This window comes from Centropristis striata, chromosome 4, assembly GCF_030273125.1.
Source record: "Centropristis striata isolate RG_2023a ecotype Rhode Island chromosome 4, C.striata_1.0, whole genome shotgun sequence".
Classification (NCBI taxonomy): Eukaryota; Metazoa; Chordata; class Actinopteri; order Perciformes; family Serranidae; genus Centropristis; species Centropristis striata.
The window spans coordinates 6766891-6791035 of NC_081520.1; the positions used below are offsets into that span (position 1 = coordinate 6766891).

The 24145-nt window shown below is 40.4% G+C and overlaps 1 protein-coding gene and 1 long non-coding RNA gene across 3 annotated transcripts in view; both read left to right on the forward strand.

Annotated features, from left to right (window-relative positions):
- LOC131969693 (uncharacterized) overlaps nucleotides 1–5661 on the forward strand; it is a 181228-nt gene extending 175567 nt beyond the window's left edge. Inside the window, exon 4 of the long non-coding RNA XR_009394144.1 lies at nucleotides 5537–5661. This is a non-coding gene — a long non-coding RNA (uncharacterized LOC131969693). The remainder of the gene's footprint in view (nucleotides 1–5536) is intronic.
- A 33-nt stretch (nucleotides 5662–5694) lies between these two features.
- slc8a2b (solute carrier family 8 member 2b) overlaps nucleotides 5695–24145 on the forward strand; it is a 49546-nt gene continuing 31095 nt past the window's right edge. The window contains exons 1-8 of one of the 2 annotated variants that reach the window (XM_059330822.1): nucleotides 5695–6078; nucleotides 7962–8099; nucleotides 8335–8562; nucleotides 9316–9678; nucleotides 14424–14549; nucleotides 15640–15835; nucleotides 16454–16584; nucleotides 21031–21404. In XM_059330822.1, coding sequence (XP_059186805.1) covers nucleotides 5695–6078; nucleotides 7962–8099; nucleotides 8335–8562; nucleotides 9316–9678; nucleotides 14424–14549; nucleotides 15640–15835; nucleotides 16454–16584; nucleotides 21031–21404 — 1940 coding nt within the window. The remainder of the gene's footprint in view (nucleotides 6079–7961; nucleotides 8100–8334; nucleotides 8563–9315; nucleotides 9679–14423; nucleotides 14550–15639; nucleotides 15836–16453; nucleotides 16585–21030; nucleotides 21405–24145) is intronic. The other variant, XM_059330823.1, reaches the window with a different exon arrangement.

Sequence of the window (24145 nt, forward strand, 5' to 3'; positions counted from 1 at the left end):
GCCCTTCACATTTTTTTTTTACAAAACCTGTCTTCCTCTTATCCAACTCTTCACTGAAATCAGCAGATCCGAAATGATCACAAATAACAACACAAAGACAAGAAATATGACATGTGTCTCTCTTGCTGACAGAGCTTGATGCTTCCGTGTGTGTGTGTGTGTGTGTGTGTGTGTGTGTGTGTGTGTGTGTGCTGCTGCTGATTGATTGCCCCATCCAGACTGTCCCCTGGTTGCATGGCAACACACACGCGCCCTATGAAACGCGTTAAGGACCTCAGACCTCCCCCACCTTTTATTTTCTCCTCCCGTTCCTCCTCTTATTTATGACTTATTACCCCTTGTTTCGCTCCTCCATCCTTCCATTTATTCCTCCTTATAGCACTCCATCACTCTCTCCCCCTCCTTTCATGCCTCCTTCGTTTTCCTCACCCTCCTATTCCCTTGCTTTCCTTATTTATTTAATCCCTCCTTCTATTCCTCCATTACTTATTTTATCCCTTCCATTCCTCCTTTCTACACTCACAGAACTTGGTATATCAGGTTCTGCCCTCCAGTGGTTCATGTCCTACCTTTAAAGGAGATTTTTTAAAGTATCTTGGATGGGAGAAGTGACCAAACTACAAAACCTATCCACTGGAGTGCCTCTGGGTCAGTGCAAGGCCCCCTTCTCTTCTCAATTTATACGACTTCACGGCGCGATAATCCACAATCATGGCTTCTCACACCATTAGTACGCCGATGATAGCCCGCTGTTCCTTTCCTTCCCACCAAAGACCTCACAGTCTTGCCTCGTATCTCACCTTCAGCTTAACCTCTCAAACACGGAGCTTCTTGCCATCCCAGGCCATCCCGCCTTATATCAGCCTAGAAATATCCAGATTGGATCCATGCAACTTGTGCCCACAAGCTTTGCACGGAACTTGGGTGTCATGACTTATGACCAACTGGTTCATGAGGCCATAATTGGATGATCATGTCGTTTCAAGGCCTCTACGTCTCAAAGAAGACTCTTCTCCTCTGTAGTGCCCCAGTGGTGGAACGAACTTCCAAACTCCATCCGATCTGCTGAGTCCCTATCAGTCTTTAAGAAGAGACTGAAGACCCAACTCTTTATTGAACATCTTCACACACTTTGCACTGCCTAAAGGCACTTGCGTCCTCTTGAATTCAAACCGCGCTAGTCCTCTTGAATTCAAACCTTGACTTTGACCCATGGCACTTACTCTTGTGTTGTTTCTTGACTACATCTTTGTTTGTTTTTTACTTACTTCCAATTGTACATCACTTTGGATAGAAGTGTCTGCTAAATAACATTTAGAATTGTAAAATTGTTGAATCCCTCTTTTTTCTACTCTTTAATCAATCCCTCTTTCAGACCCTCTTATTCCATCTTATATCCTTCTTCTACGCCTCATTACCTCTTCTATCCCTCCATCTCCTCCTCTCTCACTCCTGTTATCCCTCCAGCTCCCCCTCTCTTACTCCTGTTATCCCTCCATCTCCCCTTAATTTACTTCTGTTATCCCTCCAGCTCCCCCTCTCTTACTCCTGTTATCCCTCCATCTCCCCCTCTCTTACTGCTGTTATCCCTCCATCTCTCCTTCTCTTACTCCTGTTATCCCTCCATATCCCCTCTCTTATTCTGTTATCCCTCCATCTCCCATTAATTTACTCCTGTTATCCTCCATCTCCCCTTCTCTTACTCCTGTTATCCCTCCATCTACCCCTCTCCTACTCCTGTTATCCTCCATCTCCCCCTCTCTTACTCCTGTTATCCCTCCATCTCCCCCTCTCCTACTCCTGTCATGCCTCCGTCACTCCTCCTGCACCTCCCCTCCCTCCTCACTCTCTGTCTGTATTACTTAAACATCTCAGCTGATAACTGGAGTGTAATATGAGCGTCTGAAAGGCCAGCAGCAGCCTGGAGCAGCTCTGGTAACAAACAAACCTTTCTAGCTAACGGTGACGTTGTGTTTGTTGACAGGACTGTTGTCCTGTAGAGTCCTGTGGGGACACGGCAGATACAGAGGAGCAAACATGGAGACTAAACATGATGTCCAGTTAAACAGAAACCGCTCAGAATCTAAATATTGAATCGTCTGTGTGTTGTGTCAGAATATTGGCCTTCTCTGCTTGTGTGGTCAAGGCTGACCTTGATTTATTTACTGTGTGAACGTGGGTTGTTTTAATACAGCAGCAGGATGCTGCCTGGGTTTTTCAAAAATAATGCAGTTGCAGTATGTCACAAGAACTATTACTTTTAAGTTGATGCAGAGATTCCCAAAACATTTTTCTATGCAGCAGTTTCTGTAACATCTCCTTCATGATGCCAACAAATGGCAACAGAGTGAATGATTTTGATTTGAGGATAAAGAGGGATTATCGTAGGTGTGTGTTTCAAACAGAAGGTGTGAACAGGTGCCTTCATCGTCACAAACGGACGTATGAAGAGAGAGATGAAGCGTGAGAGGTGGAAGATTAACATACTGTAGGAAACAGGGTTCAGCCCATCTGTCCATCCTTTGGTTTCACGCCGAGCTTTAAGTCTCACCAGTTGGCCGAGGCATTCTTGCATACTATCACACACACACACACACACGCACACACAAACACACACACACACACACACACACACACACACATGCTCACTCAGCGTGTTGGAAAGACACTTAAGACGGGGACTCTAAAAGGACAAAAAAAACTAATTTTGATGAAAACTCCAAAACAAAAATAGTGAATACACACGCAGCAGTTGGCTTCTTTTAGTGTGTGTGTGTGTGTGTGTGTGTGTGTGTCAGGGGAAGAAAGAGGAGAGTTACATTTGGTAAAAAGTTCTGGCTTTACACAACTCAAATAAACTGAAAAAAATGACAAAAACAAAAAAACATAAACTTGTCGACTTGTCGTCTGTCACAATCAGACATCAGACTCACTGGAGGATCACAGGAAGGATTTCTGGCCCAGTTTCTGTGGGTAAAGTTTCAGATCAGAGGCAGATTGAACATGGTGACATCACTGCAGGACTTTCTTTCAAATTGCAAAAACACATTTAGAGATTTTGCGAGACTAAATGTTGTGTAAACAGCATTTCTGAGACATTATTTTGCACAAATGGCCTTCCATATTCATCATCAGACCACGTTTAGGCTTGTGGCCTTCATCAATGACTCACCACAGAATGAACCAGGCTCTCCGGATCCCATCATCTGCTATGAATCACAACTTTCATTCTCAGAATTCTTTTGCTTGTGTTCAATTTTAAATGTTTAAATGCATCCACTTGGATTCGATTTAATGCTCAAGGACTTGAGGAGAGTCTCTACCCTCGTATGAGCGGTGAAGACGTCAGAGATGAGCTTCTATCGATAGATGAGTCAGGACTCTTTCTGCTCATCTTCCTGAAATGGATTTGACATTGAAAAGATTGACGTTCACAAAGTGGATACACTGTTGCAGCACTTTATAGTGCAGTATTTTCTGAAAAGCATAGCTTTCATGATTCTTACCTCTTTTGAGTTCTTTCCTTTATGATTTTTCTTCATATAAAGCCAGAAAATGTATAAAAGAATGGTCACACACCATCTTGACCGATCACTAAATTCTGCAGATCTTAGAAAAGAAAAGGATTATGACATTTTCCTCTATGGTTGCTTCTGTAGATTCTCTGCTGTTTCTGCATCTGCTTAAAGGTTTGACTTCCTGTTCACTGCAAACTATTTGTTTTCTTACCAAGATTTTAAAAAAACGTAGATTTAGAAGTGTTAGATAATTTATCTTGTTTTAAGAGTTAGTTTCTTAATTTAAAGTGTTCAACTTTACGCTATAATCTTGTTTCTAGATTGAAACCAGTCTTAATTCAAGAAACCTTGTCAAGTGAAATTATTTTGCTGCATGGACAGATCATTTGACTTGTGTTTGAGTACCTTTTCCCTAAGATTTAGTGTTGTTATCTTATTTTTAGACACCCCTTTTTTGCAGTGTTGGGCTCTGTGGGATTTTTAGATATCCCACTAATGTGTACACTTCACCTTGCCACAGACAATAAATCGTATGTGTGTTTCTTACTTACATCCCTTGATTGTCTCTCCTCCCATCTCAGGGTGTTGATGAAAAGAAGTCAGACAGCTTCAGGTTACACACAGATTATTTGCTGGAGTTGAAACATTTTCCACTCATGTCTCTGCCTCAGTTCAGTGTGCTTTGTGTGCTCTGCTCTAAAATTATTGATAACACAAGAAAGGCCAGAGTCGCCTCTACCTACTAAGGAGACTGAGGTCCTTCGGTGTCTGCAGGGTTCTTCTCAGGACCTTTTATGACTCTGTGGTAGCTTCCGCTATTTTTTACGCGGTGGTCTGCTGGAGAGGGGGCTGCACCAACATGGTCTCACAGGAATCCGTAAAAATAGCCACGGATTCGCTTAACTCAAAATCCGTGAAATAGCCACGGAATCACTCAAAATTCCGTGGAACTGACACGGATTTCGCTACAATGCAAGTTAATGACAGTCATATCCCGTGGCTATTCCAACATACAAAGTGATTATGTACATTCACTGAGTGAATATTTAGAAAATAAAACATATATTTCTCACTAGAAATGTGATCAAAATCCATTTTTATGCAGAAACGAAGTCAAAATATTGATTTTTTCACAAAAAATGAGAGAACTGACCGCCATGTTTTTTGTTCTGACCGCCGGAACCTTGAAAGTCACGTGACTTGGAACAAACTAATAGGAAAAAATATTAACTTGCATTGTAGCGAAATCCGTGTCAGTTTCACAGAAATTTGAGTGATTCCGTGGCTATTCCACGGATTCCTGTGAGACCAGGTTGGCTGCACGGACAGGGACAGGAACAGGACTTAACAGACTTAACAAACTGATTAGAAGAGCGAGCTCTGTCCTGAACTGTCCACTGGACTCTTAGCCAAGCTGGCATCCATCATCGACAACCCCTCTCAGCCCCTGCAAGACACTGTGGGGTCTTTGAGCAGCTCCTTCAGCAGCAGACTGTTACATCCACAGTGTAAGAAGGAACGCAGGTCATTCATTCCAGCTGCCATAAGACTGTACAACACCAGAACAACCTGAACGTGTTGTAGTTTTCTTTCTTTCTTTTCTGCACATTTTGCATATAATTTGCACACTGCACATTCTTCACTTAGTTGTGTATAGTATATTATATATTATTGAATGTCTTTTTCTATGTTTATTTTTATCTTTATCTAAAAGGGAAATTATTTTGTGTGAAATTGTTGTGGTCGGCTGTAACAAAGAAATTTCCCCGCTGTGGGATTAATGAAGTCAAATCTAATCTAAATGTGCTTTGTGTTCAGTGGAACACACCTATACAGCCCTTTGTCAAAACAAAACAAAACCATCTGTATTTATGAAAAGACAAAGAAAGGCTGACTGTGTTCCATTATGTTTTTAAAGGTCTCTTCAGTGAGTCATTCATTCATTTGCTCTCTCTCTCTCTCTCTCTCTCTCTCTCTCTCTCTCTCTCTCTCTCTCTCTCTCCCCCTCTCCCCTGCAGGTGAGCTAGTCGCACCACCCTCAGCTCCACGCAGCGTCTCCCCCTCCCACCTCCCTCTTACTCAGCCTAATCCCGTCTTCCTCTGCCTCACCCTTTCCTCCCGCTCCTTGTGGGCGACACACACACACACACACACACACACATACACACACACAGCCATGTCTGTCTTGGCCTCTCCCTCTCCCTTCCTCCTCCTCCTCTTCCTCTTCCTCCTCCCACTGCCCCCCTGCCAACCGGAGTCGCAGCGCAGCGACCCCAGCAGCGACCCCCTGTACCGGGCGGTCTCGCCCTCCATGTTCCCCTCCTCCTTCCCGCCTTCCATGTCTTACGGTAACGGCACCCCACCTGTTAAAGACAAGTGTCTGGAAGCGACCGAGTGCAGGCCCGGCATCCTGTTGCCCGTCTGGATGCCCAAAAGTCCCGGGCTCGGAGACCAGGTGGCCAGAGCTGTGGTCTACTTTGTGTCCCTCATGTACATGTTCCTGGGAGTGTCCATCATCGCAGACCGCTTTATGGCGTCCATAGAGGTCATCACCTCACAGGTGAGCACAAATACATGTATGAGTGGTGCAGTTAGGAAGTAGTGGAAATATCGAACCTGGTCTCACAGGAATCCGTGAAATAGCCACGGATTCGCTTAACTCAAAATTCGTGGAATAGCCACGGAATAACTAAAATTTCCGTGAAACTGACACGGATTTCGCTACAATGCAAGTTAATGACAGTCATATCCCGCAGATTTATGAGAAAAAAGTGGAGGGAAAAAAGCAACTTTTTTCTCCCAGATTCACCACTTTAAATCTCATAAATCTGCGACTTTTTTCTCGTAAATTTGCCACTTTAATCTTGTACATTTTTTTCTTAAAATATGACCCCCCCCCTCCCCTTTTTTACACATTCTGGCTGTTTGTAATATCCTCCAATATTCTCTAGGGTTGAAATTTGGAATTTGCAAGTATTTCAATGAGTGCCCTATTAGGGTTAAATTGGTAAATTGAAAAGGTGTGCCAGTTGAACCTAATAAGCAGCCAATAAAACGCTCAGCCAATCCTGCACAGAAAGTAAAAAGAAAAGTTGTGTCATTCACTTTATCAGTTTTAATGTGTTTTACATGTTCTTTATTGTTGTCACTGTACATTTGATTCAATATTCAATATATTTTTTCTCATTACCACTTTTATTCCTAAATATATTCTGAAGGTGTTTACAGTGAAAATTAGCTTTATCCAACATTCACATTTTTGTCCTGGAAATATATGCAAATTAGCGCATATTTAAAATAAAAGTTAAAGTTAAAGTTCGCATCTCAGTTGCATATCAAAACACAACATTTCATGAAACTTGTAATGCAAAAAAAAATATTGTCTTAATGTAAATTACAAACTGGCGAAGTTTCATAGTGATATCTATAAGTTGAAAAAATAAAAATCATCTGTAGTGTCTCCACTTAAGTGTTGGTGTAGTGTTTATTTAGTTTAAGTTGTTTTATTTTGTCTAAAATACCATATGGCTTCGTAAACAATGTAATGATAATATAAAAAATATTATAAATTATGAAATAATATTGTAATTAAAATGCCATAATATTATATTACTGCATAATTGAAGAAAAATGCAAATACCAATTATTTTGCACATATGTGTGTGCAAAAAAAAAATCCCAAATAGGAAAACTTTGGTGTAAACTGGGTTTGAAGAAGAAATTTCTTCTGTCACTTACTTGTAACGTCTGCTATTTTATTTCAGGATAGTTTGTGAAAAGAAAAAACTAGCAGACACAACCATTTCTCTGTTATAATAGTTGAAATGACCCCCAAGCTGTTTTCATTTGGACCCAAGACAGCAGGAATTACTGAATTACTGAGGGGTAGTCCATCACTATATAGAACATATGGATGTTGGTGCAGTGTGTGTGTATGTGTGTGTGTGTGTGTGTGTGTGTGTGTGTGTGTGTGTGTGCGTGTGTGTGTGCGTGTGTGTGTGTGTGTGTGTGTGTGTGTGTGTGTGTGTGTGTGTGTGTGTTGTCCCTGGTGGCCTATAATGGTTCAGGAGTTGAGGTCATGCAGTCATAAGCACTGTAGAAAAAGGTTGGAAGGGTCCCAGGAGGCTTGAATGGAGACTGATGTTCAGTGTGAGAAGTGAAGGGCAACCAGAGAGAGAAAAAAGGAGAGGAAGGAGAGAGAAAGGACAACCTGTTTCTGTCCACTGCTCTCCTTGTTGTGAGGAAAAGAAGATTTGATAAACTGAAGGGTGAAGTGAAGTGTTTCTGTATGTGTTGAGAACATTTTCCTGATTTTAAGATTCTAAGCGAAATGAACAGCAGGAAAATGCAGCATCCCAGAGCTGAAAAAAGCTGTGACTCTGTGTGTGTGTGTGTGTGTGTGTGTGTGTGTGTGTGTGTGTGTGTGTGTGTTCGGGCCAACAGGAGAAGGAGGTGACCATCACCTTGCCCAATGGCGAAACATCAGTGGCGACAGTTCGAATCTGGAACGAAACAGTATCCAATCTGACACTGATGGCTCTCGGCTCCAGCGCTCCGGAGATACTTCTGTCTGTTATAGAGGTACACACACACACACACACACACACACACACTCCCTCCAACTTTATAATGTTTCATTTCTACATCACAATGCAAACTCCTCGTTAGTTCTATCTCTATAACTAGAATATTTTCTGCAGAGAGCATGTTGCTAAAAAACAGTAGTGCCTGCTCAGTTGGTAAAACTGTAAAAAAGTATCTGTCTCTTCCCTCCTGCTACAAACCTCTCACACACACACACACTGTATTTCTCTAGGTGTGTGGTCACGGCTTCCACGCTGGCGAGCTGGGACCAGGAACCATCGTCGGCAGCGCCGCCTTCAACATGTTTGTGATCCTCGGGATCTGCGTGTGGACGATCCCCGAAGGCGAGACTCGCAAGATCAAACATCTCAGGGTGTTCTTCATCACCGCCTTCTGGAGCATCTTCGCCTACATCTGGCTCTACCTCATCCTGTCCGTCATGTCGCCAGGCGTCGTGGAGGTGAGACCTTTACACTTTTAGTTAATTGTGTTATCAGGCCTGTAGAACCTGATAATGTAATAAATTCCCGATAATGTAATAATCCCGATAATGTAATAAAAATCTGCACTTGAGTCCATTGAAAATGTAATAAAACCTGATAATGTAATAACTTCCCGATAATGTAATAAAGTGCATTTCCCAATAATGTAATACACTTTTTACCAATAATGTAATAAAGTATAACACCAAGCACCTTTAGATTTCAAGAAGCTGTTGAATGCATTCGTGTGTCATAGATACCTCGTTTGTGAAAAACGGATGAACGGGTCAAAAGTTAATAAACATTCAACTTTGACCTGTTGGTGGCGCTAGAGCTCTTGAGCTAGAGTTGCCTACACAGTATCACCACTTGAACCCAAGTAATGGGTGGTCTGCTGTTAAATTATTACAATATTGGGGAATTATTACATTATCAGGATTTGCGAATGAAGGCGAATGAAGGCTAACCTGATAATGTAATAACCTCCCATTAATGTTATACTTTATTACATTATTGGTAAAAAGTGTATTACATTACATTGGGAAATGCACTTTATTACATTATCGGGAAGTTATTACATTATCAGGTTTTATTACATTTTCAATGGACTCAAGTGCAGATTTTTATTACATTATCGGGTATATTACATTATCGGGAATTTATCACATTATCAGGTTCTACAAGGACTTTCACTTTAATATTTAATGTTGTAATGATGCCGTGTGTCTCAGATTTGGGAGGCTCTGGTGACCCTGCTGTACTTCCCGGTGTGTGTCATCCTGGCGTGGATCGCCGACCGCCGCCTGCTCTTCTACAAGTACATGGGCAAGCGTTACCGCGCAGACAAGCGGCACGGCATTGTGGTGGAGACCGAGGGAGACCTGACGCCCACCAAGGGCGGCATGGAGATGATGGTGGATGGCAAGTTCCCACCACGAGGGGGCGCCGTGGTCCCCGCCGAGAACTGTGGGATTCAGGACGGCACAACGGGCGCTGTGGCAAATAACGTCGGAGTAACAGGCAACCTGCCCAACTCCAACAGCACAATGGTCAACGTGGAGAGCAGCAAGGAGCTGGACGAGAGCCGCAAAGAGGTGAGAATTATAATGAATATGATTGAAGATATTGATTGTTTATTTCTTTATTATTTATTTATTAGGATCCCCATTAGCCATCACTCTGTTGTGGGAATAATGGCTATTCTTCCTGGGGTCCTCAAACATGACACAATTTAAATACATTGTAAAAGCATACAGAGTAACAATTAGAATCTAGAATCTCTGGCAGTTATAAGAAAAAAAACTACAATATTAAATTCAATAATTTACCAAAAAGTGGAATACCGATTACAATTCAACGAAATTATTAAAAACAGTTTTTAAAACATGCAAAATCAATACCTGGCTTATGAAACAGAAAAACAAAAGCTAACAAACAAGCAAAACAAAAAAAAACTGATTTTAGATTTTTAGACACTTTATTATGTCACATTGCGTCACAACCCGATGTTATTTTGCCAAAAATAGGTTGTCCTCCTCTTAAAAACGCCCCATAGGACGTTTCTACAAGCAGCTGAATACGACCCATGTTTATGTTTGGAGTTGGTGGTGTCCTCTAGCAGCCGTAGTAATTGTAAATGACGGCGAGGTGGAGTATAAAGCACCAAAGTTGCAGTCAGGTGGGAGGGAAGGGAGTTGGATGGGTTGAACAGACCCAGGACTTTCACCAGGAGAATGGCGTTCATGTCCGAAACAAAAGTAAACCATTTGATTCAGTATTTAAATTATGTAAAAACTTGCACATAACTATGTCACTTCCAGTAGTCACATCGTTCTCATAACTACTTCACTTCCAGCATTTATATCATTTATTAACTATTTAAACACCTCAACAGCAAGTTTTTTGGCCCTAACCTTACAGAAGTGCTTTTGGAGCCTAAATTAAACAAAATTGCAGCCTTTTTTTACAACAGCGAACCTTGCATTTATGTTTTATGACGTGTGCTATTTTTCGAAACACTTTTGGGTCATTTTTGAAGAAGTAAATACGATAGTTATAGTACTCACAATACTCTATTACTCCTTTTTGAGGCCAGAATGTCCCTCACACACCACTGGTTGGTGTAGAACAGAGAGAGTGAAATGACAAAGAGAGCAAAGAAAGTTGTTAATTCACACATAAACTTTGAGATGGATTGAGAGAGGCTGTTCTCACTGCAGATTGTGTTCTGTAATAAGTCTCTAATTTCATTTCCCAGAGTTTGTTTTGGTGAAAAATGCAGTTAACATAGAAAACACCTTCTCTGTTGTTGTGATGATAATATAATTGGAGTGCAAAATAATGGATCATTTCACTGCAGGAGACAGAATAAGTCAGTGATAAGATGTCGGTGCCGTTTCCAGCTGCGATGAATGTTTCCACTTCCACATTTAAATTTTCTAAAGTGATGCACGCTTCGCTCTGCACTTTGTGACACTCATTTTTCTCTTTACTTGAGTTTACACAAAACACTTTATGCGGATGCAGAGGGAATAAAGATTATCCACATTTAAACCCTGTGGATAGTCTGCTGAAAAGAGATTAGATGTCTCAACATTAAGGAGAAGAAATGAGACAAGTCTGAGAGGTAACAACGGAGGTTTGATGGGCAAAGGTAAAAATACATTAATGAGGGTCAGAGAGGTCGAGGAGAGGAAACATCCAGTCGACAAAATGAAAGAGCTTGAAGCAGACGAGTGCTGTGCGGACGCTTCAAACAGGATTCATCAGCATAATGCTCATTCATTTGCACTTCTTTTCGCTAATTTTCATAAAATTCAGTAAACCTGGAAACTGACAAAACAGAGAGTGTGTTATCATACATGATTAAGAAAGTTACGTATGTAACTACGGTTCTATGAATCCTGGATGACCGCCAGAGTCCGTTTATAAGCAGTGAATGACTTTGTCTTGCGCATGTACATGTCGAGTAGTTATACCAACAAAGTCACCTATGACCCCCTGACGACCCCCGGATAGGTTATATCTTCCGCCAACCTGGTCTCACAGAAATCCGTGAAATAGCCACGGATTTCGCTTAACTCAAAATCCGTGTAATAGCCACGGAATCGCTCAAATTTCCGTGAAACTGACACGGATTTCGCTACAATGCAAGTTAATGACAGTCATATCCCGTGGCTATTGGTTTGTTCCAAGTCACTTGACTTTCAAGGTCCCAGCGGTCAGAACAAAAAACATGGCGGACAGTTCTCTCATTTTTAGTGAAAAATCAATATTTTGACTTAGTTTCTGCATAAAAATGGATTTTGATCACATTTCTAGCGAGAAATATATGTTTTATTTTCTAAATATTCACTCAGAATGTACATAATCACTTTGTATGTTGGAATAGCCACGGGATATGACTGTCATTAACTTGCATTGTAGCGAAATCCGTGTCAGTTTCACGGAAATTTGAGCGCTTCCGTGGCTATTCCACGGATTTTGAGTTAAGCGAAATCCGTGGCTATTTCACGGATTTCTGTGAGACCATGTTGCTTCCGCTGTTATCAGAGTATCTTTTCCTGCAGAATCTTCTCGGTCACCAAAAGAGTCACAAGGAATCCCAAATACTCACCTTATTGAGGGGAAGTAGAGGAACTTGGTAGGAGGACCATACCCAGTGGGTGAGGAATGGCAACATTCACCCAGTAAAATCTGGTGATGGTGCTTGGCGATGCCCATGAGGACGCAGCATATGGTCTTCAGGGGCACACCTCTCAGAGCTGCCCATGATGTGGAGACACCCCGGACAGAGTGGCACCTCACCCCGGATGGCAGAGGGTGACCACCAGCTCAAAAAGCTGGTCTGACTGGCGTAAACTTGCAGTACCCTCAATGTATGCCTTTAAAGTCCACAGAAGACATAACAGCTCAGATGTATCATCCCCTTCCCCTTCAGGTGGGACAAACCTTGCCAGCTGGATGTAAGATTTGAGCTTGTCAGGACCTTAGGCCGGAATGCCATATTCAGCCGTAAGGTGACACCTGTGCCATCAGAGTTCCACCTCAGACATGAACTACTGATCGATAGGGCATGAAGCTCCCGAACGCGATTTGCTGAAATGATGGCGAGGAGGAAGGCAGTCTTTGCCGATAACATAGCTATAGCGGCTGCGGTGCCTTTATTTTATTTTGTATTTATTTGTTAAAAATGAATAAACCTCAGGCTTAACCCAAACAAGCTGCTGTTTAATTAATAACAACAATTTATTAATAATATAATTTTAGCCAGTGGAAATAGCACTATTAACTGCAAAATGAAAGTCTACTCAAATGCAACAGAAAAGCTGTACCTTGAAGGCAGCATGGGTACGACCGAGTCGTCTACCGTAATAATTCAGTTAACATAAACAAGGTAAAGCAGCCTTAAGGCGTTCAGAGATAAACAAGTTAACACAGGCGAACACGCTGCTGCTAACCAGGAGCCACCACGGTGCACCGTTATGCTGGGAGAGGGAGTGGACAAACTGCCTTTAACAACAAGGTAATAAATAGGTAAGAATACTCACCCAGCCGAGATGCCAACCTTTGTTTGGATGTATGACGATCCAAAGGAAGGGTGTTCACAGTGCCGGTGAGAGCGGCCGCATGCTGTGTCTCGGAGGACGGCTTGCTGGAACCTTTGGAGGGCGAACTCCTCGCAGCTCCGATTAAAACAGCTTGGTCAAAAGGCTACCGGCGGCAAGCTGCTAACAACTTAGCTTTGGCTATATCAGCTTCAGTTAGGTATTTTAGCATATGCTGACACTACAACTGTAGTACACCTGCGACACGAGAAGAACAAAGGAACAGATTCTCTGATGACACCGGAAGATATAACCTATCTGGGGGTCATCAGGGGGTCACAGGTGACTTTGTTGGTATAACTACTCGACCTGTACATGAGCAAGACTAAGTCATTCAGTGCCTATGCACCACCTCTGGTGGTCAGGAAGGATGAAATAGAACTCAGAATGACTCACTCAAAATGTCAAAGGCAAACAATGCAGGAACAGTCGCTTACTGTTTGCATTTGTTCGCTGACGACTACGACAAGTATCGCACTGACCGCTCTTGCGACCTATAAAGCACTTGTGTCCTAATGGACTCGAACTGAACCCACAGCACTTAGTCTTGCTATGTTTCTTGACTTCATCCTTGCTTGTGTTGTATTACTCTCATTTGTACGTCGATTTGGGTAAAAGTGTCTGCTAAATGACATTGTAGAATTGTAGAATTTCAACGTGTTTCTTCCTCCCTGGCTCAATGAAAGTGAAAGCAAACCCTAGATTCACTCTCGTATTGGAGCAAGCTTTTTCCATTTTGGATTTTGCAGTGATATATTTAAGGAGTAGAGGAAACTTTCTGCTTTTTATTGATTGACCATCTGTGTACATCTTCTATCAACTCAACCTTTGAATTTCTTGGATGCTGTTAGCCTTAAATCTTCTGGTCCGTCAGAAGATCATTTTATTTTTTCAATTTAAGGGATAACATTTTATCAAGTTGGCACTCAGCATTTTAACATTTTGGAAATGTTTTTGCAGAACTTTTTTCACCCACACATAAAACCAAGCTATCGTTTGATACAAGTAAGAACATGAACATGATTAAAGGTTATAATTTAATTTGAAGTGACTTTTTAAAGTTCAAGGACTGTAGGAAGTGGTTATTGAGCTGGAAGCTGAAACCTAAAATCCAACTTCCTTGGAGCCGGAAAGTGTGTGGACAGCCAAGCATGTTGCCAGTGTGTGTGTGTGTGTTTGTGTGTGTGTGGTTTGGGTATTTTAGTCAGTGTGTCCTCTCGTCTGTCCTCCAGGTGATTCGTATCCTGAAGGAGCTGAAGCAGAAATATCCTGACAAAGAACTGGACCAGCTGGTGGAGCTGGCCAACTACTACGCACTGCTGCACCAACAGAAGAGCAGAGCCTTCTACCGCATTCAGGTAACAAACACACACACACACACACACACACACACTAACACACACACTATTCATTATTCATCATGTTCATGAACTGAACTCACAAGGTTGTCCAGACCTATATAAGGACACAAAGTAGTTCAAGGACTTGCAAGACTGAATTTCTGCAACTAATTTCAAACTCAGCTCATGATGAAACTACACATGCATGAAAGTCCTTTTTAACCCTTGTGTGGTGTTCGGGTCTGTGGGACCCGTTTTCATTTTTTATTAAAAGAAAAATGATACAATTAATTCATTTTTCAAACTGAGACTCACTGACTTTGGCTCATTTTCTGTGAAGAACATATATCAGAATACATATTTAATGACCACACACCATACACCCCCCCTACACATTTCTATTACATATAAGATGTCCGGGTCCACTGGACCCAGGGGCTAATAGAAGTGTGGAAATTGATGTTCTGTGTACCACACACGCCCACGCACCCACACACGCACACACACACGCACACACACACACGCACACACACACACACACACACACACACACACACACAGACACACACACACAGCAGGCCTAGACAGGAGGAGGACAGAGTGTAGGTACACAGAACATCAGAGGGTCAAATGTGCGAGAAAATGAGAGCAGACAGTGTTGACAAACAATGTTGAAACCTTGTGTTAAAGGTAAAGGGCAAATATTAACCATATATATTATACTGCTTGAATTGGGATAAGGTAAACATCTGTTCAGTATTTTAACATAAAAGTGTTTGATTGTGAGGCATTAAAAGCCACAAAATGCAACGGGTCCATCAGACCCACAAACGCTGGCTGAGTAACAACAATATTAACATTACACAAGGGTTAAACAATCTGCAACGTGGTTTTCACAGTGATACCACACAGAGCAGCATGGTGCATGCTGAAAGCATCTGATCTAGATCGCAGCAGCAGTTGATGTATTTTTTATGTCGACTTAGGAGGTCTAAGGAGTCAAGCAGAAGTTTGTGTTATTAGTTACCAGTGGTGGCACGTTATATTTCAGTCTATGCAGTGTTTTGTCTTCACGCCTCCTCCTTTCTGTCTGTCTGTCTCCATCCAGGCGACTCGTATGATGATCGGAGCTGGAAACGTCCTGAAGAAGCACGCAGCCGACCACGCTCGCCGCACAGCCGTGACCGACGAGGAAGCACCAGAAGAAGAAGACCTGGGGACATCGAGCCGCATCTCTTTCGAAAGCGCCCACAGTCAGTGCATGGAGAACTGTGGCATTCTGACGCTGGCTGTGGTCTGCCAAGGTAGTCAGAGGGAAAAGTCAAATGTCATATCAAAATAAAGCAATAACCAGGAGGTTCCCCGATAGTGCCTCATTGACAGTGGACTGTTTGTTTTTTTTTCAATTATTTATTTTGCATTTTTATTTTGTTATTTAAATGTTTTTCTCTCACTCTCTTTTTATACTTAAATTAACTCTATTATTTTTATTTTTATTTTTATTTTTATTTTTATTTTTTAAAAATTTTAATTTATCTTCCTCTCTCAGATACACACACACACACACACTCAACATAACACGCGACAACTAACATAATCCCGGTTGTATTACTTCCTGAGGAAATGTTTGTTAACCAGCCTATGTCATGCAATAAAAAAAAATGATAAGAACGGGCTAAGATTGCATTCTAGTCTCCAAACGAATGTTTACAATTGAACTCCATTTTTTTTTTTACCTGTCTTTAGATCTGTTCGTTTTATTTTCTAAAATCTGAACTTGAAGCCACAATCCATAACTGCACTGCTGTGACTTATTTTAACACTAAAACTAAAAGTAAAAGCCTCAAAATCTTCCCTGTGTCAGATGTTTTTCAATGTGAACTGATGCTCAGCGTTAATTCTGTCTCACTCCTGCCGTGTAGGGGGTCTGGGAGAGAACACCTTCTATGTGGACTACAGGACAGAGGACGGTTCAGCCAACGCTGGGTCAGATTACGAATACAGCGAAGGAACACTGGTGTTCAAACCTGGAGAGACTCGCAAAGAGATTAAGGTGAGTGAAGAGGGAGGAGAGACGGAAGAGAGGAGAGATTCACTTCAAATGATGCAGTAGTGTTGCCTGCAACATATCTTTTCAGTACAAAGTTATATGTTCAGTACAAGCTTCAAAGTCTTTAACGACAAATGTTTCCAATCTCCATCTTTTTTTTCTCTGCTATCTGAACTGAATATTACTTTTCACAGCGCACTATGCTGTGTGAATAAAAAGCATATGATTGCACAAGGTGAAGAAATGGTGAGGCGGGTAATCTCTCCAGATCCAAAGTTTGATGAGAGATCAAAAGAAGCTGAGGGCCGGTCTAGGAGACTGACGAAAGAGCCTGAAGAGACACATTAAAGAAGCAGGGAATGAAATGAACCTACACAGTATAAATTGGCTCATCTACTATGAGAAGAAACGCTTAGTGAGTGCATTACAAAGATCAGTGTCATCCATTTCACAGGTATAGCCGTGGATTTCATCGATCACGGTGCCAGAAATGAGCAGCAGAGACACCAATTAAAGCTGAATGTCTCACTCAGTTCCACCCTGTGACTCTGCTGATTAAACAAAAAAGAGATCCGTCTGACAGAACCAATCAAAGGCCTTGCTGTCAGCACTGTTTGTTAAAACCAGCACTGCAGTTATTCAAGTCTTAAAATAGTGATGCAAAAGACAGATTGTACATAATTAAGTACTGATCGTCTTTCTTACAACCCCGATTCATAAAAGAGTTGGGATGCTTTGTAAATAAAGCAGAATGTGCTAACTGAGGCGAGACGGTGAATCTTATCTGCCTCTGGATGTTTTCTGCTACCTTTATTTCACTATTTCAGTATTTTATCTCATCCTATAACTTGGGCTATCACAAGTTGATAATGGGCACCCCGTTTGGTCTCAGGGTGCTTTTGGATTTTTGGTTTCTTTCTTGCAAAATTATGTAAATGAAACTATTAAGATACTGTAATTACATTAATAAGTCATACAAGTATGAAGTTTGGTAGCCTGAAACAAAGGGGAAAGTAGCAACATAAGATTCCCGGGGCTTGTTGATATTCAATTAAAAGCTATCAATCACAAACAATCACTGTCCCATATTTAAAATGTAACGCCAAATATCCATTCCAGTGTTTTACCCATAGACTGTATATAAATAATGGACGTAGAAATAATTTTTTTTTAATTTATTGAACAATATCTAAGGACACATTTTTAAGCACAGCCCATGTAAAAAGTCTATTTTGTTTTATTTTTATTTATTTATTCTATTTTATTTCCTATCTTTTCCGTGTATGTACTTATATATTTTGAGTTTCTATTTTGCACCACTGGGAGTTGCACTCCAATTTCGTTGTATATATACAATGACAATAAAGGCTATTCTATAAACTTAACTGTCATTAAGTAAAAATACAGTGAAAGGGTCAAAGTTATGAGACCAAATCGGTAAACGTTCTCTTTTCTATCTATATAACGTTATATATAACTTTATTGACTCGTTGCCGTGGATACGCATTGCTCTGCTTCTCTCCTGATGACAGCTCGCCTTGTTAGTGACCTGTCAATCAAAGGTAGCCCGCCCCCAAATCATACGATTCTTTATCTTCTGTTTTCTTCTAAATGGGGCCATTATTAGGACTATTGACATCAAATTGTCTTGAAGATGATTTTTTACTAGTGATTGAGACCATCGTGTTGTCCTGAAAAAAATTTCTGAGGTAATAAATCAAGTGAGAAGTTGTCAAATTTTGCACTGAAATGAATGGGCAGATTTTTTTTTGCAGCCAAACTTAGCACCCCCTGCTGGAATTTCCGGTGGATTGCAGGCTTAAGGCACTTCCTGGTTGGCCTCCATGCTCAGACACGGAGATTGCCGCCTGCTTGGTCCCCCTATAGACTTCATAACTCTAACTACTGGATGTGGGAAAAAGCAGCTGCACTGCAAAAAAAGAAAAGTTGGGTGAACTCAAAATTTCAAGGCAACAAACTTCGATAAAATTTCAAGTTGGACAATTAAACTAAATATTTTAAGTTTTGTTTTTGAGTTTGCTCAACTCTGAATTCAGATTTTTGTCAACTCAACACGATTGTAACGCTGCTATGAATGTCAACTAATGTTGCGACCACAACTTTGAGTTAGCATTGATACGCTAATGGCTACTCTTGTAGCTGTAACAAGCAGCGGCGCTAGCATCAGTTAGCCGCTAGCATCAGTTAGCCGCTAGCATCAGTTAGCCGCTAGCTTTCGCTAATGACCGAATTTCACAGCTTTCCCGCATTTCACAACAAAGAAATAAGAGTTAGCAGAACTATTGTCCCTTGTTGTGAACCCCAACTTAAAGATATAAGTAACAACAACTCACCAACTTGTTTTTGAGCAGACAACTGGCTTCCTTTGTTGTGCTAACTTACATTATTGCCCTAAATGTCAGTAATTTGTATTTCCAAGTTTTACCAACTTTAATCACTGTTTTAGGCCAAAAAATACAAGTTGGCTTTTTTGCAGTGTGTTTGCTTACAGATTCACTACATCAACTTGAAATTTGTGTGTTGTTTCTGCTGCCAAAACATCAGTAACTGCTTGAGGAACAACTTCCATCCTCACTTAAGTGAGAATCTGATTGTTGAAACACTTACAGGAGTTTATACCACCGTGCAACAAAGGAATCACATTTTCTTCATCTCTTCTTGTTGCATCGTGGCCGGCTCCACCCTCGGACCTGTTGGAGTCTGAGAGCAGGGCAGGACGTGCTCTGGCTCATTCAATTACAGTGCCAGCCTAAACTGATTTGCAGCAGCCACCTGTCCGTTAATGTGTGGTGGCATAATGAGATGATAACAATCTCATATGGATGAGAGATGTAACCGGAGCCTTTGTTTATGTGTCCCTGCCTCTCCTCAGTATTCAACTCAACCATCCACACCAGGATAGATGTCGAATCACTTTAAATTCATCAAATTAAACTGCAGTTCACGTAACACGAGTATAGGATCTTTTGTCTTGTGGAGAGAACGTTCAAAATAAGCTCCTGCAGAATAAAAATTCACCTCCAGATCTCTGTTTATCTGCTTATAGGAGCTTGCATAAAAAGTGTTTATATTGTACATTGCATGCCATCTCAAAATGCACATAAATCACAGTTATCCGCACCAGTTTCTGCTTTATAAAATATATTTTACCCTCGGTGAAACACCAGCAGTCACAGGTTAAACCCACTACAAACAGATGTAAATAATTTAAACACAGCTTCTCTTTTTGTCACAATAATACACCATATATCTGTTGCCTTATCCTGTTTATTGCTTATGTAGTGGTGGAAGAAGAATAAGATCCTTTACTTACTAATATCATATTGTGAAAATACTCCACGACAAGTGAAAATCCTGTTTTCAAAACCTCACCTAACCAGTGTTTTACTATTATATCTTATTTGTGGATAAATAGTACTGCTGCATCAATGTGTATGTTGCATTTTACCGCTGTAGATGTTTAAAGGTGTTAGTAATTAGTAGCCACACGCCACAAAAATTAGGGGGCAGGAGCCTGTTGCAAATGAAAAAGTGCATCATATTCTATAAGGTCAACATATGTTTGTGTATCTCTAAAAGGTGATAAAAAAAACAGTATTGAGATGACCATCATGAGAAGGAAAAGTACCCTGGTTCGTAGCTACAGAAGTTGAAAAGTTGTGTTTTTTGTTTTGTTTTATTATAATTATTTATAATTTGATATATTGTATTTTGGTTATTTTTTTCTTTTTTGAATATTATTATTTTTATTTCTTTAATTTTGCTACACTGGAACAAATTGCTGTTTGATTAGTCATAATTATTGGATGAATACTATTTCAGTTGCACAGTTTTATTGGAGTGAATAAAAATGTAAAGTTATTTTATATCTGATCCAAGATGAGAGATTGAGGAAAGATGGCAAGTGTAATCTTAGGATGCATTATTGGAGGGGTTCGATTTATGTATACCAGATGTACAGTACAGGCCAAAAGTTTGGACACACCTTCTCATTCAATGTTTTTCCTTTATTTTCATGACTATTGACATTGTAAATTCATCAAAACTATTAATGAACACATGTGGAATTATGTACTTAACAAAAAAGTGTGAAATAACTGAACACATGTCTTATATTCTAGTAAGCAAAGGGTGGCTACTTTGAGGAATCTAAAATAAAAGACATGTTTTCAGTTATTTCACACTTTTTTTGTTAAGTACATAATTCCATATGTGTTTATTCATAGTTTTGATGCCTTCAGTGAGAATCTACAATGTAAATAGTCATGAAAATAAAGAAAAATGCATGGAATGAGAAGGTGTGTCCAAACTTTTGGCCTGTACTGTATGCAAAATGTTTGTCAAAATGTTCAATAAAAAGAAAGTAAAAGAAAACACCAAAAAAAAAAACAGTCCTGTCCGCTGACCGTCTGTCTCTCTGCGCTACAGGTCGGTATCATCGACGACGACATATTCGAGGAGGACGAGCACTTCTTTGTGCGCCTGCTGAACCTGCGCATTGGTGACGCAGAGGGCATGTTCGAGAGTGACGAAGTGGGTGCCGCCCCTAAAGGTCGCTTGGTTGAACCACTGGTGGCGACGGTGACCATCCTGGACGACGACCACGCCGGCATCTTCACCTTCAGCGAGCGATTGGTGCGGGTGAGCGAGAGCGTGGGCACCATGGAGGTGACGGTGGTGCGCAACTCAGGCGCCCGCGGCACCGTCATCCTGCCGTACCACACCGAGTCCGGCACCGCCATGTCCGGGGAGGACTATGAGGAGGCCCGAGGAGAGCTGGAGTTCACCAACGACCAGACAACGTGAGTCAAAATAATCATTTCTGGCTTTTTACACTTACATTTCTTTATTTTATAAATTTGCATCTCGGGTGAACCTTTCTTTACAGCTTTAGTCTTCATATGTTGTCTTTGTCAAAGGAAATAAGAGCATTAAAACTCCACTAATACCCAGTTTATGTAATTCAAAGCCTGTTTAGGGACCTCAGTATTAGGGCTGGGTGATATGGACCAAAAGTCATATCCCGATATATTTAGGCTGATTATCGATATACGATATATATCCCGATTTTTATTGCAAAGTGAGAGCAAATGTTCAGTCAAAGTCAAAGGTGACACTTATGACATGTCATAAGTAGTTTCATTGAAACCGTTTGTTTAACGGTGTGTTCAGACCGGACGCGTAGCGAATATTTCGCGCGACAAGATTACATACAAAGTCAATGCAAACACGCGAATAGACGCAAATTTTTGCCGGCGGCGCGAATCGTGGGTTTCGCGCGAGTAACGCGACGCGAAAATTCGCTACGCGTCCGGTCTGAACACACCGTAAGTGACATAAATACTGTATAACAACAGGAGTACCTTTTTTAAAATCAAAGCTCCATAAAGTGCACATTTAAATAAAAAAATATCTTAAATAAAAATAGCCTATGAAATAAAATCTTTTTCCGAAATAAATACATTTATATGAGAAAACATTACAAAAGAGCTAAATATGACAAACGCTAGTAAGGGCAGCATTTATATATAAAGAAAGAAAAAAAATTGAACTATATCGATATATGCGATATGGTCTTTTTACACTTATATTTCTTTATTTTATAAATTTGCATCTCAGGTGAACCTTTCTTTACAGCTTTAGTCTTCATATGTTGTCTTTGTCAAAGGAAATAAGAGCATTAAAACTCCACTAATCTAGAGCTGGGCGATACGAACAAAATATATTGGCTGAAATATGTGCCACCAGAAACTGAATTTGAATTATTAGTTTGGAACTGAACATTCAGTTCTCACAATTCAAATTCAGTTTGCAAAATTCAATTTAAATCTTCTGCGACAAACATCCGGGTAGTAGAGGCGCAGAAACACAGAGGGCCTCTTCGGCCAAGATTGAAATTTAATTTTGCGAACTGAAAATTTCAAATTACAATTCAGATTCAGTTTTACAATGCAATGATTCAAATTGAACAATACAAATTCAAATTATGTGATTCAAATTCAGTTTCTGGTGGCACATATCTCAGCTCATAAAAATCTCCTATTCTGATAGTTTCACATCTCATAACAATATCTATTATGACATAGCATGTTTTCTGTTTCCTGTCGCCACATAGTAAAGCCTACTTTTATTTAATCCTCCTTATTGCATAGGTTTTTATATGTTTTTCTAAAGTAGGACATTTTTTTTATTTATTTAATAAGAACTTTGGGGTTTATAGTTAGATAACAGGCCTGGTCTGTTTGAAAAAGGATATATGAATCAATATTTTATATATAAATTATATATAAACATCTTGTAAAGTGTAAATGGCCTACAAAATCTCACTAAATATTGGACTTGTATTAATCTCAGTTGGTCCTGAAATTCTAATCAACTACTTTCTGGCTTCAGAACAATAAAAAAATCTTTCAGTTTCCAGTTTGTCTTTTTTTTAAATTAATGTAAATTGTATGGTTGTTTCTGCCGATGATTATTTTCCTGAGGGTCAGAGAGTAAATATCGTGTTTATGGATTCCTTATACGAGGATCACGTTTAGTCAGATGATGCATGTTTTGTTTCTTAAAAACGATGATTTGAATTATTTTCCAGCCCTGTGGCTTCCTGCAGCAGTCAATGAAGCAGAGTGCAAATAATCTGACTCTCTCTGCACTGTTCTGCATGTTTATCTGTGAAAAAGGATTACAGCGTTTGATGATTTTGTTTGTTCAGAATGCCTCTTCTCTGTCTGTGTAATTAGATTATTATTAGATGATACAGTTCCTCTTGTTTCTAATCATACTTAACTCCTCTCCCACCTTTCCTCTTATTAATTCTCCCCTTTTCTCTCCTCTTCACCGCTCTCCTTCCTCGTCCTTGTGCTAGCCAGACAACAGTCCTCTCCATTATTCATCAAGGCCCAGCACGTTCACTTTGATTTCTCTCCAAGTTTGTGTGAAGAGCGAGAGTTTGTGTTTTGGAGTGTTCGGGTCCCTGATTTCTGGTTTGAATGCATAATACGTTTATTAAGCAGCAAAAAAATGATTTCATCAAGTTATGTGGATAGAATAAACAACATAAATCCTGGAAGCTTCATTATATTCAGCCCACCACCTTTCTTCTTCTTCTAGGGTTCAAAACATTAATATTTCTCCTTTTAAATTCCATTTCCATCCTCAACTATGTCCCATAAGTTGTTGCAGCAATTTTTAGAGTTGATACCATTTGTTACACACATTTGGTGCTGAATGATGCAATATTATTCATATCTAGAATGGATAAAAATGGCCCAAAACCCTCCAGAATATCAATATATCAAGACCTTTGGAACAACATAGAAAAATCCATGCTATGATTTGGTTTCAAAAACTCCCTTATTGTCAATATACATAGGAAAGCACATCCCCTTAAAGCTTTAGGTCTCTAGTTATAAAGTTTCATGAGGCTGTGCTTATCCTAAAGGTCGCAGCAGCTCATGTATACAGTGAGGTCGAGACTCAATAAATGCCCTCCCTGCTATGAACTGGCTACTACTGATGACTAATATCATCACTCATTGAATAA